At 46.2% G+C, this 17,168-nt stretch overlaps 1 protein-coding gene across 3 annotated transcripts in view; it reads left to right on the top strand.

The window, feature by feature from the left end:
- GHR (growth hormone receptor) overlaps positions 1-17,168 on the top strand; it is a 92,373-nt gene that overhangs the window by 36,420 nt on the left and 38,785 nt on the right. For 2 of the 3 annotated variants that reach the window (XM_033163847.1, XM_033163844.1), the window contains exon 2: positions 14,026-14,112. In XM_033163847.1, coding sequence (XP_033019738.1) covers positions 14,043-14,112 — 70 coding nt within the window. In that variant the 5' untranslated portion in view covers positions 14,026-14,042. Of the gene's footprint in view, positions 1-6,542; positions 6,562-14,025; positions 14,113-17,168 lie in introns of those variants that run through there. The other variant, XM_033163845.1, reaches the window with a different exon arrangement.

Here is a 17,168-nt window from a genome sequence, read left to right on the forward strand (position 1 = left end):
GAACCTGACATGGGCTTGAGCCAATGCAAGACTTGAGTTTATCAAGGAGCAGAGGTTCCTGCCCAGTGCTTGTTAAAAGCAGAATGGGATCTAAAATAGAATTTGTGAATAAATCTCTTGAAGCCCTCTCTTAAGGGTGTCTCCAGATGACCAGCATTTTGCTGTAGGGATTGAAGCTCATACCAGATTTTTAAGTTTGTGCATTTAAAGTGGATTAAAGCACTTGCCTTGTTCCAGGACAACAGAAACCCAGTATTTTGCAGTGATGGGGAAACACATCGAAAAGTGTGAGATGAGCAAATGATTAGAGCAGGGGGCGCCAAACTTACCTGGCCTCGGGCTGGTTCCTCCAGCGCCGATCACGCGGCGATCGCTCCGCTGACCCGAAAGTGGGCAGCCGTGCCGATAAGAGCGGGCTGTGGCAGCGGGCCACAGGGGTTGCCACGGGCCGGAAAACTGAGTCCCTTGGGCCGCATCCGGCCTGCGGGCCTTAGTTTGGGGAAGCCTGGATTAGAGGGAAGACCTGTAAACAATTTAGGATGAATGGTTGTTGTGAACAAACCTTCCTCTAAGCAAACCAGGAGAATGTTCAGTAAAGACCATACAGTATATAATGTAACCTCTGCATAAGCTTTGTGCAAACAAATCAGAATAATTGCTGAATAAAAGTTTGCCTGTCAGCAATTAAGTTTACCATCCCATCATAAAACCAAAGTAACAGGGTTTTAAAAGAAAGAGAGGGAGATATGTTTGTATTTTACTGGTTGGTTAGTGCTCTCCAAGGTTCATGCTGCTGTTGAATTTATTAAGAAAATCAATTGTGCCAAGGCACCTCACCATTCGTAATCGGTTTACGGTTGCAGAAATTAACTCCTCGGGCAATAAATGAGATCATCACACGCCTGCAAGTTTCCTGTCTGTGGAACATTTAGAAATAATCAATTGACCACTGTAGAATGAAATGAACTCTTTTTGTTCTTGTAGTTTTTTTTAAGTATAGGATGCAAAGTAGTTTTGTTATGTCACCTGCAGACTTTCCTTTATTTGACTTAGTGTATCATAATCATGTTTACTCCAAGGTACAATCCCCTGAGTTCATCGGGACTCAACCCCCAAACAAAAGGAACATAGGAAGCTGTCTTATACTGAGTAATTTAGCACATTGGTCCATCTCCATAGCTGTCAACTTTTCCCTTTTCTTGCGAGGAATCCTATTCGGAATAAGGGAATTTCCCATAAAAAGAGGGGGAAAGTTGACAGCTATGTCCATCTCACTCAGTATTGCCAACAGTGATGGGATTGGGAATCTGTGCTTTCAGACAACGATTTCTCCTAGTCTATCTGGAGACACAGGAGATGGAACATGGACCTTTTGAATGCAAAGCATATTCCTCAAAAATCGATCTGCACATCTGCCAAGTTTGTAACTGCCACTTCCCATCATTCAGCCCAGGAGCAGCCTTAAGGGGGGGTATTCTCTACATGTTGTTGGACTCACATTGTCCCTGACAGTGTGGCAGATAGTCAGGAATGCTGGGAGTTGTAATCCAGCAGCAGCTAGAGAGAGCACCAAGTTGTCTACCCAGCTACAGGCTCTACTGCTGCACATTTAATCAGATCCTGGGAGTAACTGGTCATGCCAGACCATTGTCTGTTTTCTAGCTTAAGATACACATGGCTGGTTGTGTGTTACAGAATCACAGAATTGCAGAGTTGGAAGGGACCACAAGGACCATCTAGTCCAGCGGTTCTCAACCTCTGGGTCGCCACCCCATTGGGGGTCGAACGGCGCTTTCACAGGGGTCACCCAAAACCATCAGGAAAGCTTGATGGAACAGAAGAGCCAGGGGGAGAGGGAGAAAGAGAGCTTGAAACGAGGTGCCGCCTCCTCAAGGGGAGGAGAAATAATAATAATAATAATAATAATAATAATAATTTATTTATACCCTGCCCATCTGGCTGGGTCTCCCCGGCCACTCTGGGCGGCCTCCAACAAATATTAAAATACAATACAAAGTCACAAATTAAAAACTTCCCTAAACAGGGCTGCCTTCAGGTATTTTCTAAATGACAGGTAGTTGTTTATCTCTCTGACCCCTGATGGGAGGGCGTTTCACAGAGCGGGCACCACTGCCAAGAAGGCCCTCTGCCTGGTTCCCTGTAGCTTTGCTTCTCGCAGTGAGGGAACCGCCAGAAGGCCTTCGGTGCTGGATCTCGGTGTCCGAGCTGAACGGTGGTGGTGGAGACGCTCCTTCAGGTACACCAACACTTTGAATTGTGCTTGGAAACATACTGGGAGCCAATGCAGATCTCTCACGACCAGTGTTATGTGGTCCCGGCGGCCACTCCCAGTCACCAGTCTAGCTGCCGCATTCTGGATTAATTGCAGTTTCCAGCAATTAAGCAAGTGCAGCGGAGATCGAGAGAGAGAAAGAGAGATCTGCAACTGCGCAGACGCCCCTCTCTCCTTGCAGCACTCTGCTCTCAGCAACCGCCGACCCCTGCACGGTTTTGGATGCGGGCAGATGACAGAGCCAAGCTCCTCCCGCTGCCTCGCAATGGCCCAATCCAGAGGACCCTGGGCAAAGGCGGCTTCTCCTCCCTGCCCCTAAGCCCTTTCAGGTTGCCTTCCCTTTCCGCCCTGGTCAGGTTACCGGGGAGAAGCAGCGCTGCAGTGAGGCGGCTGCAAGGGCGCAGTTCGAAAGAGCCAGGTGCACAAAAGGGAAAGGTAGAAGTGCCACCCCACACAGCAACCAGGAGCATCAGCAGACAAAAGGAGGCTCCCCCCCCGAATCCTTCTTCCTCTCTTATTCTTTTCTCTCTCCCCCCTTCTTCCTTCTAAAAGTCACCTCTAATCTGCGCCTTCGAACCCAGCGCAGGGAAAGGATTGCAGGCAACCGTGCACAACCGACCCAGAAAGGAGCACAACTTGGGAATTCCTCCACTTGTTGTGGCCGCAGCCTCATTTTATTTTCTCATTTCATGTTTAGCGGCTCAGGAATTTCTTTGGTCTGTGCAAGCGGGGAAGATTGGGGGGAAGGGGCGGTCCATTTTTAGGACGGTGAATGGAATGGTTAAGTTTGTTGGGTGGGCATATTTGTGGGTTCAGATCAGATGGGAGAAACAGCCGAGCAGGCAGGAATTGGGAGCAGTGTGGGGCTAAGTAGCGACTCGAGACATGAAGACCTGTAACATGAACCGTGAATGTGAGACATTAATCACTATGTTTTAATTATGTTCAATTTGTAACAGTGAAAATACATCCTGCATATCAGATATTTACATTACGATTCATAACAGTAGCAAAATTACAGTTATGAAGTAGCAACGAAAATAATTTTATGGTTGGGGGTCATCACAACATAGGAAGGGTCACGGCATTAGAAAAGTTAACCACTGATCTAGTACATGGGTAGGCAAAGTAAGGCCTGGGGGCCAGATCCGGTCCAATCGCCTTCTAAATCCAGCCCGCGGATGTTCCAGGAATCAGCATGTTTTTACATGAGTAAAATGTGTCCTTTTATTTCAAATGCATCTCTGGGTTATTTGTGGGGCATAGGAATTTGTTCATTTCCCCCCAAAAAATATAGTCCGGCCCCCCACAAGGTCTGAGGGTCAATGGACCAGCCCCTGGCTGAAAAAGTTTGCTGTACCCTGTCCAACCCCCTGCAATACAGGAATCTCTTTGCCCAGCGTGAGGCTCAAACCCACGACCCTGAGATTAAGCATCTCATGCTCTACCAACTGAGCTGTTGGCCCACTATTTTGGCAGAGTTCCCCCTCTGCCTTTTGCACTGACTTTTGACTGTTGCTGAACGTTTGAAGATGCAGGACGGATTAAAATAAAGTACTTCTCCACACAGCTCATAGTTAAACTATGGAACTCCCTCCTGCAGGAGGCAGTGATGGGGCCACCAACTCGAATGGCCTTAAGAGAAGGCTGGACAAATTCATGGAGGATAAGGCTACCTGTCACTACTAGCCATGATTGCTATGCTCTTATCTTCATGATCGGAGGCAGTAGATGCCAGTTTCTCAGAAGCGCAAGAGGGGTGGGTGGTCACTGTGAGAACAAGATGCTGCTCCAGCAGGCTGGTTTCCCCCCCCCCCATCACTTCAAGTGGCATGCCGGTTCCACAGCGTGCAAAACTGATGGTGGCAAAATGAGTCAGTTCTCTTGCTCTTACGGCCTCAGTCTGCAGCTGAGCCAGGATTTGTTCAGCGCAATCTATTCACCGGACACTGCTGGCTCGCTGGTTTGCAGACATCCAGGGGCCTGCTAATCACTGCATTCATTAAGCTGCATTTAATTGCCCGACAAAGATGCATCCTGTTCTACACAGAACATAGTAGCTCTTTCTGTTTACATGGAAATCAAAAGGATGCATTAATTTGGGGTTTGTGAAATATTCTAAGACCATTCTTTAAAACAAAATAAGAAATGTAAGAGTGTAAGGAGAGCCTGCTGGATCAGGCCAGCAGTCCATCTACTGTGGCAGCGAGTTCCATAGTTGAATTACGTGCTGTGTGGAGTACTTTTTTTTTATTCGTCCTGAACCTTCCAACATCCAGATTTCATTGGATGTACACAAGTTCTAGCATTGTGATGGCCTGGGACTCAGACTCGGAACCAGAGGAGTCTCAGTCTGCACCGGATCCTCTGCCTCAGACATCATCTAAACCAAGTCTGGGGCCTGATCCTGAATAGCCCCAATCTGCACAGATTCCCCTGCAGCGAACACCAGCTGGGCCGAGTCAGGGGCCTGAGCCTGTCCGGGCTCCAGATGCGGAGTTTACCTCGTTGCCTTCAGCTGGGCCATCACTCACAGGTGTTCCACCACCGGTTTGGTCAGGGGAGGCTGAGGTGGCCCCTGGGTCCAGTGACCCACCAGCATCTCCTGAGCTGCGGAGACTCAGGTCTGAGAGAAGGAGAGACCTGAGTACTCGTAGGAGGAGTGCTCGCCTTCGGGCGAAACAGGGAGGTGAGTCGCCGGGGGATTGGGACCGGCCGTTGCCCTGACAAAGATAAAAGGCTGTCGGACCCCACCCCAGGTTGCGGGAGCAACATTGCTGTAAGCCAGATCCTGTCCTTGCCTGGTTTCCTGCCCCGTGTTCTGCCTTGGCTCTGTCGGACTGACTCCTCGCTGAACCTTCGGATTCTGGACTGGGCCTGGACCTCATTTCTTGGATTGCCCCCGGGCCCAGCACAAGCATTATAAGTGAGGGAGAAGAAGTTTTCTTCACGCCGTGCATGTTACTCACCTTTTCTCTAAACTAATAAGTCCCGAGTAGTGCAATATTTTCCTCAAAGGGGAGTCGCTCCTTCCTGTTGATCATTTCCACTGCTCTTTTCTGCAGCAATGTGTATTTATTCAGTAAAGCAAAACACAGGAACTGGTGAGCTCTTAAAACGGGGTTGTTATAAATCTGGTGCCGGCAGTTCTGCTGAAAAAGCTAGTCCGTTTTTTGGCAGAGTTTTTATTTGTTTACTAACAGTATTTCTATGCCATCCTCGTAGTTTTCCCAGACCCCGGTAAGCAAGCCCTCTGCCTCGCGGGAAGGCAATTCAGGGGACTCCTGACTTTGCGCAATTTTCACCTTTGTGCGTGGACCCCTGGATCCGAACCCTCGCAAAAGTGGTGGGTCTACTGTACACCTTTTAATTGTTCAGTCCATGCAAAGCCTGGCTTGGCTCTTAGACAGCTTGTAAGGCATTCCAACTGAACGGGTCTGGGCGCCCTTAGCACTTTCAGCTACTTCAGATCATGCTCTGCACCTCTTCCTCACCCACTCAAATTGTGATTCCCTAGAGTGGTTGCTGACAACACACACCTAATATGTAAAGCAGGAGGTCCCTCTGAGTCTGAGGAGGAGGCCACTGAGGAGTTTAATAGTATATAATTGGGGGGGCGGAACAGATATAGAAAAGCAATCTGTACGCGAAGAAATGTGGCTTTTCACTTGAGGTCTTTTTGTGTGTGGCTCAGCTGAAAGGAGAAGTGGTCTCCTTGTTGCCGGTATCATCTCACCCTCTGAAGAAGTATTTGATAGCTCCTCCGTGGTGTGTTTCCTTATCGGGTTTCGCAAAAGCTACCTAGCTCCATCGCAGCAGCTTCTGGTAGTGACAGAATGTTATCAGATCATGTGAGGTTCAGCTGGGGCTGTTATTGAAGCTGACATCCGCACTGCCTGGTTCTTCCTGGAAAGCGAGGCTCTGATTGCAGGCTGTGTTCAATAAACTACGTACTTGAAAGGTCATTCAAGTAGCACGGTGAGAATTTCTTGCTTCACAGGAACTGTGGCTGTTGCGTGCGCCCATTTCAGTGGCCCTCCCGTAGGTGGCAAGGATTCTTTATGGTCCCTATTTGCATTGGAGGCGGCTCCCTGTCCCACATGAGACTCACTGGAGAGCGACAGAGAGTGCAAAAGAAAACAAGAGTTCCCTTGCCGGCTTGGAGCAAAGTTCCGTCACATCCAGAATTCCAGGCTTGGGTTTTGTTTTGGTTTTTTTAAAGCAGCCAAACTGATGCTTCTGGGCACATTTGCAAGCTGGACATTAAGGTGAGAGCTGCCTGGTGTTTGTCTCCAGTATCTAGTACTCAAGAGATAAACTGCTTCTGACTATGGAGGTTCATTTATCTATCATACCAAATAGCCTGTAAGAGATCTATCCCCCCCTTTGAATTTGTTGAATCTTTTTTTTTTAAGCCATCATACAATAGAAACAGAGAATTGTAGAATTAGAAGGGACCCCCAAGGGTCATTTAGTGCAGCTTCCAAAAGGGGGCTTGAACCCACGGCCCTGAGATTAAGAGTCTTGTGCTCTACTGACTGAGCTATTCCAACAACCCATCAAAGGGCTTTAAAAAGCACTTTGGGGATTCCTTAAGATACAGTGGTGCCTCGCAAGATGAAATTAATTCGTTCCGCGAGTGCTGTCGTATAGCGAAAATTTCGTCTTGCGAAGCATGGTCGGAGGAAGCGCGGCTTTACGGGGGGGAAAACAAAAAAAACCGCAAAAAGTTTTCGTTTTGCGAGTCGCGGCCATAGGGAAATTCGTCTTGCAAGTCACCCTTTCGTTAGCGAATGCCTTTCGTCTAGCGAGTTTTTCGTCTAGCGAGGCATTCGTCTAGCGAGGTACCACTGTACTTGTGTGCAGAAATAAGACATAGAAGTGTCATAGAGTTGGAAGGGATCCCAAGGGTCATCTAACCCAACCCCCTGCAATGCAGGAATCGTCTGCCCAATGCTTCTGGATTGGTTAAACACCACCTGACTTGCTTGGTCATCAGCTGTAGTGCACAAGATCACTCGCGTAAAAAGAGAGAGAGAGAAATGGGACTGCAGTTGAAGATCAAGGGTAATTGGTAAGTAATCCAGTGATTAAGAATGATATAGATGGGACCAGAGTTGTCATATATCAGTATCAACACTAGGCGTGTGGGGTTTGGCCAGCTCCCAAAGTCTATGAATAGAATCTATAAATAGACGGAGAAAGCAACAGAACACTTAGCTCTCATCCAGAACTAATGAAAGTCTTCGCTTTCTCCATGCCCAGTCTTTCATCTGAAATTGCATTGTGTGAACGACTGAATGCTTTGTCAAAGAAAAAAAAAATCGATGTGAACCACTTACTAGTAGGAGCAGTTCTGGCATGTGGAATAGAAGTGTCACTGGGCATGAGAAGACCCTGTCCCCACCTAAACTGGTGCTTGGGCAAACCTCGAGCCTGATGATGCCCCCTTCTTGTATCCTGTTTTGTTTCCAGTCCTGTCAGCACTTGCCAAAGGAGTTTGCTGTTGTAGAGTTTAAAATACCCTATGAGGAAAGACTCTGTTCTGTTTGAGCAACCCTATGTAGAAGACACACGCAATGTCCGCTACATACAGAAGCAACAAATCAATTTATGAAACCCCTGTTCGTGAAGGAAATCAATTTAACCAGAGCTGGGAGAGGTTGAAATGGCTGCTGAGCGATGCCCATGACTTTGTAACTTAGGAAATAGCTCTCCATGCCTTGGCAGCTAGGAAAATTAGGGCAAAAGAACTAGCGGTAAATTGCAAAGGGGATTCGTGGATTTAAGTTGTACATTTTATATGAGATCTGCCTTTTATTCTATGCAACAAAGAATATTAGTAGATCTGGATGTGGTTTTATGGTATATTTAGTGACCGTTGAATGCATTGAATGTTTTAGGCTACTGCAGTAAAAGTTTATGATGATGTAGAGTTATTTAATTGTAAGGGACCAAAGGCATGCCTCATCCTTATCTCTGCCTGAAGACAGAACTACTCACTCATCAGCCTTCACTGGGGATGGGCAATTTGTCACCATAGCATCTGATGTGAAGGACCCGTGCACTCTCACAAGAGGCAAAGAGGTTCTTTAGAAACACCCCAGTAGGAACAGCCATTGATGTTCCCTGCCAGAGTTCTCCTCTTCCTTGCCTCCTGTGTGAGAGCCAAGAGACAGGCAAAAGGCAGGCAAGGAAGGAATTCTGGTGAACCTCTTGTTGTGGTTCATGTTGCAGGAGGAAACGTCTTGAAGAGGGCTAACCCTGGGCTTTAACTGGGGCGGGAGTGAGTCAGTGCGCAAAACCAATTTTGCTGAGCCTTCAGCCTTTGCTCAAGGCCAAACAGGACGCCTGCTGAAAAGGGGGGGGGGGTACTGGCTGGTTGATTGGCAAGCAATGGCAGCAGCTAGGAGGAGCCTGGCAGGATCATTCTTGGGTCGGCGGCTCTCTCTCCCAAGATGGCGGCAAGGGAGGTGGTCCTAGTGCTGTTTTGGGTGAGAAGGAAAAGAGGGCCTGCAGCAAAGAGGAACCAGGAGCCAAACCTATTAGCTGGCTTTGGTCAGCTGTGGCACCAACTCTGTACCCTCATGGGGGGGGGCTTTTGCCTGGCTGGAATGTGTCCTGGAAGATACGAGTCTCATCCATTGCTCCACCCACTTTCATCTCTGGTCCTGCCCACCACAAATGGCACCTGGAAGCCTTCTCCATAAAGGAAGGTGGCTCTCTGGGATGATGGTGTTGGTGTTGGTGGTGGTGGTGTCCCTCATCCTTGCCTCATATGGACAAACCATTTCCAGTAGGCTCCACTCCAGCTTTGTCTGGGCACTGGCATTATCATTTCTTTATTTCATGGGTTGGCAGCCCTGCACCAAGACTGTGCGTCTTAAGTGAGACTTCAAGCTTTGCTTCTTCGGGTTTTAGCTGTGCCCCTGGCTGGAATCCAGCCCAGGCACGGCGCCAGTCCCAGGCACAGCTGAGCTGCTTTGGCCCAGCCAGTACTCAGACACGCCTAGGGTGTAAATAAACCCTTTCCCTGACAGGCCCAAGGATCTCTGCAGCCTCTCCCGGAGAAAAATAATAATATTCTGGAGCCCATTCCTTGTTTTATTATGTAAATCCTTTTAACACGCAAGCCAATTTTCCCCTTTAAAAATACAGTGCGCTGGCCAAATACAAAAGAGGGCCAGGGTTCCTACACCTTTAAACGGAATTGCAAACCAGAAAAGTATGAGGTGGGCCACGCAGAGAAAATAAAATGGGATGTTGTTTTAAAATCAAAACAATGGCTTGTGTGGCTTATTCCAAGGTTTCTACCACTTCCCTAGTAAGGTACAAGGAATTGTTAAGCTTTCAAGAAGTGTAGCAGGGTGCCTAAAGTTGCTTCCAGGCAACCTGTTCATTGAGCATTTATCCTGATTTGTTTGCAGAGAGGTCAATCAATTAATCACATGTCTTGAGACACAGACGTCTCAAGGCAATGTACGTAATGCAATAAAAACACCACAGAAAATAGCAACAGATACATTTTAAAACAGTACAAAATAGTCACCCCTGGCAGAGACCCCTGCATCCAGCTGGGAAGTCAGGCCAAAAAATAATAATGTCCTCAGTTGTTTGTTTGAGAGCCTGTCGTATCTCGACAGGAATGCTGTTCCACAGTACAGGGAAAGCCACACTTTAATTTCCCAGCTCCAAGTTACTGTGGTTAGACAATGTTGTACCAAGCAAATGTTATCCCACACTTTCCAGTGCATTTCTTCCTCACTTTTCTTCGTGCAGAAAGTCCAATTTTGGGGGTGGGGGAGAGAGAGAGAGTGGGTTTGTTGCACAAGAACACTAAATCGGCTGTAATTGCACCACTCGAATTTGCTGGTAGGCGACTTGAGTCCCGTCCGAAAATGGCAACGCTCTAGAAGCACCCTAGGATGGAACTCCATGTTGTCTTGGCAGACCCAGGCCTGCTGAGATCATGAATGTGCAGCAAATGTGCGGCTATCGGGAGGGGGCCATCGTAGAAGAAAGTTCGTGAGCAGGAAGGAATGAGTGCTTAACGCCTGCTGATTCTAAAAATCCCTCCAAAGGCTGTTCGTCGCCCTGGCCAGGCTTACCTCTGGAATTAAGAGTCCAGCTTGGTAGTGCTGTGCTGTGAGCTTTCTGCAGATGGGAGGGGGGTCATGATGTTAGGTGACCTAAGCATCTGGCTGGCCGTCTTTCAGTCTGCTCAAAAAGGGGGTCATCCTATTTATAATGCAGTGAGGTTGGTGCCACTGTTCTTTGAAACGGTATCATGAGAGGCATCCCATAGATTCTCTAAAAATAACAGTGTGATTGGCTTGCTAATGCACTGATCTTTGCCACTCTAGTAATCTCGAATTTGCCCCCTTCTTGCGTCTGCACCGGGTTCACCGAATAAAAAGAGCACTTTGGCTGCAATCGCAGCACCTGAAACTCAGGAGATATCTTGCACTACATTCCTGAGCACTTGGGCTGACTCAGAAGCAAGTTCTACTGAGTCCTGTTGGGATTACTCCCCATAGAATTGCAGCCTTAACTTATTTTTATTTTTCCTAAAGTTATGTTCAGCAGAACCCATCTGATAATTCAGAAGCTATTATGGATAGTTTGTAGGGAACACCATAAAAGTCACCCATTGCATTAAGACTCACATCTGAAGACGTGTGCATGCACACGAAAGCTCATACCAAGAACAAACTTAATTGGTCTCTAAGGTGCTACTGGAAGGAATCCCCCCCCCCATCTCCTCCAAACAACCTGCTTATTGCGCATTCCTCTGCTTGCACACCTGTCTTTCATTGCCTCCCACAATTTGGTCAGACTCATGTTGGTAGCCTCGAGAACACCGTCTAACCATCTTGTCTTCTGTCGTCCCCTTCTCCTTGTGCCCTCCATCTTTCCCAACATCAGGGTCTTTTCTAGGGAGTCTTCTCTTCTCATGAGGTGGCCAAAGTACTGGAGCCTCAACTTCAGGATCTGCCCTTCCAGTGAGCACTCAGGGCTGATTTTTTTAAGGATGGATAAGTTTGTTCTTTTTGCAGTCCATGGGACTCTCAAGAGTCTCCTCCAGCACCACAATTCAAAAGCATCAATTCTTCAGCGACCAGTCTTCTTTATGGTCCAGCTCTCACTTCCATACATTACTACTGGGAAAACCATAGCTTTAACTATACGGACCTTTGTCAGCAAGGTGATGTCTTTGCTTTTTAAGATGCTGTCTAGGTTTGTCATTGCTTTCCTCCCAAGAAGCAGGCGTCTTTTAATTTCGTGACTGCTGTCACCATCTGCAGTGATCATGGAGCCCAAGAAAGTAAAATCTCTCACTACTACTGCACTATTACTGTGTCAAGGACATGTTACAGAACACCACAAACCCCCACTGCCACCGCTTTGGGGGCATCCATTTATCATCCATTTGTTCTGTTTTAATGCACCATGAATCAGGTTCCTTAGTCCATCGGTAACTATAAACCTCCCTTCATGTTCCTTTGTCTCATCCTTGCTTTGCTCTCAAAACATATGCATGTATAAAGGCTATGTAGAAATGTGCCCCTATGATGAGATTCTTGACAAACTGCATTTGCTTTTTAAAAAGGAATCTTTGTATGTTTGAAGAGGAAAGAGAGATGACTTGCAGCAGCAGCACATTCTTGATGGCCAAGCTATGCTTTGGCTATGCTGTTGAAATGGACCAGCTTTTCCTAACCTGGTGCCCTCCAGATATTATGGACTACAACTTCCCATCAGCTGCAGCCAGCATAGTCAATGCTCAAGGGATGATGGGACTAGTAGTTCAGCCACATCTGGAAGCCACCAGGGTAGGGAAGGCTAAATTGGGTCAGTATGTACTCCTCGTTTTAGAAGTTGTCCATTATGTGACCATAATCGCTGTCTAAAGGCTAGCCAGGAATTCAGTATATGCCGTGAGGTCCAGAACACTTTGATTTTGAATGCAAAAAAAGAACAGGAAAAAAGTTTTGTGCATCTGTTTCAAGCATAACAGAGCTTGATCTAATGGGGAGAATTCTGACATTACTGGCATTTAGCCACTTACCATTGGCCTCTGCTGTCAGCTGTGGGAGAGGAATAGCTGTGAGGCCTGAGGGCTTTTGCAACTGTGGAAGTTTGTGGAGGGATTTAATTTCTTCCAGCTGGCGAAGAGTTCTATCTCGTTTCCATTGGGCAAGAGAAAGCCTTCAAAATCGGTCCCATTATGTGGAAATCTGTGTGCATTTCAATTTTCAAGGGCAAGAACGGAGACGCGCTTTCTTCTATTTTCTTTTTTGCTGTTGCAAGTCTTGCCATGAGTTGTTTGGGGAGAATGCATAAATATATTTGCAAAGGACAGCACAAAAGTCTTTTCCCTAGGGAAAAAAGTGCAAAATGGAATAAGTTCTTAGCCCTTCTTTTACACTGTATAATAGTGGATACCCGCAAATATTGTTCATGACTTTATTTGGAATGGCTTATGACCTTACGCTCATTCTCATACAAATTGTCAGTTTCACTGTACCTACAGTTGTACACTCTGGAAACTTTCTGGATCGGTGGTTGCCATGCATTGTCCATGTGACTGCCCTTGAAGGCAATTTGGAAGCTTCAGATAATGCAGACCATAGTCACCAGAACAGTAAAGCCAGATGGGATCACATAATACTGATTCTGAAAGACTGTCCATTCAGCTCCCAGTTCAAGGTGGTGGAACTTAAATGGGTTGGGACCAAAATACCTGAAGGACTGCCTCTCCCTATCCTAATCTGCCTGTGTGTTTAAGAGCTTCAGGGAAGGTTTTTCTCCAAGTCTCATTGCCATGAGAAGTTTCTTACATGGCAAAGAGGGACAGAGCCTTCTCTGCAGTGTCACCCCATCTGTGGAATGCTCTACAAAGGGACTGTAACAGTTGCATTCACCTTGTTTTTATACGGTCCTTTGCTGACCTCTTTTCCCACAGGCATTATATTCTGTAATAATGTTGTGGTTTATTATTACTATGCTCTACACTAAGTCATTTTTTTAAAAAAAATAAAGTATTACGTGATTTATAAATAAATAAATTGTAAGAAGAATTAAAACATTGCTAAAGTCCATTGATTTCACCGGGAAAGATTTAGGCGCATGCTGTGTGTTCTCTCTGAAATCAGCAGGACATAAAAGTGCTTAATTCTTGCTGGATCATATCCACTCTATTCTTATTCTCTGAAATCGGCTAGACTGACGCCATATATCTGTACTGGTTTAATACTCCCCTCCCACCCCTTGCCAGGAAACTATAGTTATATGGGTAGGGCAGATGGATCGCTAATGGAATCTGGTCCATCTTTACCCAGCTACAATCCCTGGACTTCTTTGTTGACAGTTATACCATTATTAAACCGATATAGCTCATGGAAATCATTCCTTGCCTGCACAGGTGGGTAGCCGTGTTGGTCTGCCATAGTCAAAACAAAATAAAAATTTCTTTCCAGTAGCACCTTAGAGACCAACTAAGTTTGTTCCTGGTATGAGCTTGCCTGCAGTAATTCCTGGCCCAGTAGTGGGATTTACTGTCTTGTACAGTGTATAATAGGCAGTAAAATTTTACAAGGCAATAACGTTTATTATAATCTCCTCCTCAACTCCATCCAGCCACCCAATAAACTAGGAGACAGGTGAAACAGAATTTCACATCTTACAAGTGGTTAATGTAATGAGCTTAACATTGTTGTCTCTTTTCACAGTTGTGGAATCCAGAGGCATGGATCTTCGTCTCTTGCTGTTTATTCTGGCACTGGTGTCTGCGAGTGATTCCTTCTCCACGAGCAAGGGTGAGTGTTGGTGAAGAAAAGCTTTTGAGGGGCCGTTGCTAAGCTCCGTGTGATGTACTTGACAGAAGATATTTGCTCACCATAGTTTTCATGCTAGGGCTGCTGATTCTACCTTGCTTGGTTCAATGATTTAGCATTGAACCGTACTTCAGAGAGCACTTCTCATATGACCCTGCCTTTTTGGTTGAGGTCATCATCAAGGGACACGGCCAGTGTACCCTAGAGAACAGGAATTGAAAACCATCTGCAACCGAGGATGGGGCCTTGTAACTCCAGGGTTACAGACTGACCTTAAAGATTGTGTACTTCCCTGCCTGTCTTTTAAGTGATTTTGTAAAAGCTCACTTATCGGCAAAGCCTGGTGGCATTAAGGCCTACTAAGTTTTTTTTTTTGTTTTCATTTTTGTGCTTTTCATTTTGAGAGCTAAGGTGAGGTATCTGGGAATGATAACATGGTTGCTTGTATATATCAAGTCCTGATATATTGTGAGGTGACTGCCTTATCCTCTAATCCTCTCAGACTTTCCCCTAATCAAAAGCTTCTTTTCAGCACAGGAATTCTTTCTTCTTTTAATGGGCAGCCAGACCGTAAAAGGGGGAGTTATAATAGGGGGGAAATGGGCAGTTCAAAAATTCAAGTCACGGTGATGTAATAACATTGTGAAAAGTGCTTCCTCATATGAACAATTTGAGTATACGTTTTACAAACAGTAGCTGTGGAGATGAGTTAAATACAGCTATCTGTGTGTGACATTTAGTTGGGACTAGGTCAACCAAAGGTCTGTATAGTTAAAGCTATGGTTTTCCCAGTAGTAATGTATGGAAGTGAGAGCTGGACCATCAAGAAGGCTGATCACCGAAGAATTGATGCTTTTGAATTATGGTGCTGGAGGAGACTCTTGAGAGTCCCATGGACTGCAAGAAGATCAAACCTATTCTCAAGGAAATCAGCCCTGAGTGCTCACTAGAAGGACAGATCCTGAAGTTGAGGCTCCAGTACTTTGGCCACCTCATGAGAAGAGAAAACTCCCTAGAAAAGACCCTGATGTTGGGAAAGATGGAGGGCACAAGGAGAAGGGGACGACAGAGGATGAGATGGTTGGACAGTGTTCTCGAAGCTACTAACATGAGTTTGGCCAAACTGCGAGAGGCAGTGAATGATAGGCGTGCCTGGTGTGCTCTGGTCCATGGGGTCACGAAGAGTCGGACGCGACTGAACGACTGAACATTGGTTGACTAAAATGGAATATATTTGTGGAATAGGTACCGGTAGCTTCTGTCTTCCTTGCAGTTCCTAGATTCAGGGTTTTTTGGGCAGAATTGGGGCCGTGATCTCCTGGAGGCTATTTCCAGAAGGGTAGCCATATTGTAATGCTATCATAAGTAAGTTCCACTGTTTCGAGCGGAACTTACTTTTGAGTAAACATGTTGAGGATTACCTGGGAGTGAGCCCCATAGTGGGACTTACTTTTGAGCAAGACTTCTACTCTTTGTGCTTCTTTCGTAAAGCACGTTGCTCCTCCCAAATAATCGCGGGGAACGTGTTTTACCCGTTCTAGAGCTACAGTTCCCAGCACCCCTTAACAAACTGTAGTGCCCAGAAATTCTTTGGGAGAGGTCATTCGTATTATATCTGGTTTAAATGCTTGGCGTTTGTGCAACCTCATTCTCTAGGAGCTTCTTTTGAAATAAAGTGCAGCTGGCCACTCTGAATTGGGACTTACTTGAATGCCTGCGATCTTAACGGGGTTCCCTGATGTCATGATGTACTGTGATTACAGCTCTATTTTTACAAAAAAAATTAAAAAGCCCAGGAAGATCAATGGGCGTTGGGTGAATACCTCATTAATTCAAGTAAGGTTCAATATCCTCTGAGAGGCTAAGAGGCTTGGGGGATTAGGAAAAACAGATAAATAATTTCTCTCCAAGTGAGGTACAGTCCTGAAAGCGCTCAATGCTGAGAGGTCTGGAGAGGGGGAGTATTAGGTGGAGTTTATTTGCATACAACTAACTAGAATGGGTTTCCGCATATCGAGTTGCCCGAAAGAGTACTTGTGTCTTGTCTGATTTATAAAGCTGCATGCTAATTTTTGTTTTTTAACGTGGGGGCTGTGTTTGCCAGGCAGCTGGAATGCCTCTTGACTGCCAAAACTGGAGAGGCCTCTTAGATGTGGAACCAAGCAAAGGAACACAGTCTATTTGTTCCAGAACGCTGCACTGGAAGGAAGATATTTTGCGGCATGTCTTGCGTGGGACGTTTTTTTAACATTGTTCACATGTGTTTTAAGAATGGATGAACAGTACTCTTCAGATTGCTTCATGCTCCTTGGGGGCTAAAAAGGCTGGGGGGGGGAGCCCTTTTATCAACCTTCACAGGAATTTGCCCAAGCCAAGGAGCTGTAGGGAATCTTTTGCTACTGTTGTTAGCATAGCAGTGGTTTTTTAATGGGCACTAAAAAGAAATAGGCATTCAGAAACTCATTGCACCTTTTCGTTTCCCTCCTTCTGTTGCAAATAGTAAAATTCGAGTTGTTCGCAGGGAAAGAAAGGGCTGGAATACTCCACACATTTGCTCCAGATTCAGAACCATATTTTGTGGCCTCGGGGAGTTTGGGGTGTGGGGTGTGGGTGGGAACAAACCTGAACTCTACTAAGATATTTATCTGAACTGTTTTCAACTCTGTGTCACATTTATGACGTAGATAAGAGGCCAGCCTGAAGCCAAAGTGCTACAAGAAGTACAGGCAGTGGGGTGGCCAGACAAAAGCAAAACCTGGAATACTGTTCCCAGTTCTGGGTGCCACAATTTAAGAAAGATATTGAGAAGCTGGAGGACAAAGGAGGGCAACCAAGGCGATCAAGGGTCTGGAAACTAAGCCTTATGAGTTGAGGGAGCTGGGTTAGGTTTAGCCTGGAAAAGAGGGGACGGAGAAGAAATATTATAGCCATCTTCAAAACTTGAGGGCTGTCATGTGGAGGATGGAATAAGGTTGTTTTCTTCTGCTTTGGAGGGTAGGACTTGACCCAATGGCTTCAAGTTACAAGAAAGGAGATTC

Source organism: Lacerta agilis, chromosome 11, assembly GCF_009819535.1.
Source record: "Lacerta agilis isolate rLacAgi1 chromosome 11, rLacAgi1.pri, whole genome shotgun sequence".
Lineage (NCBI taxonomy): Eukaryota > Metazoa > Chordata > Lepidosauria > Squamata > Lacertidae > Lacerta > Lacerta agilis.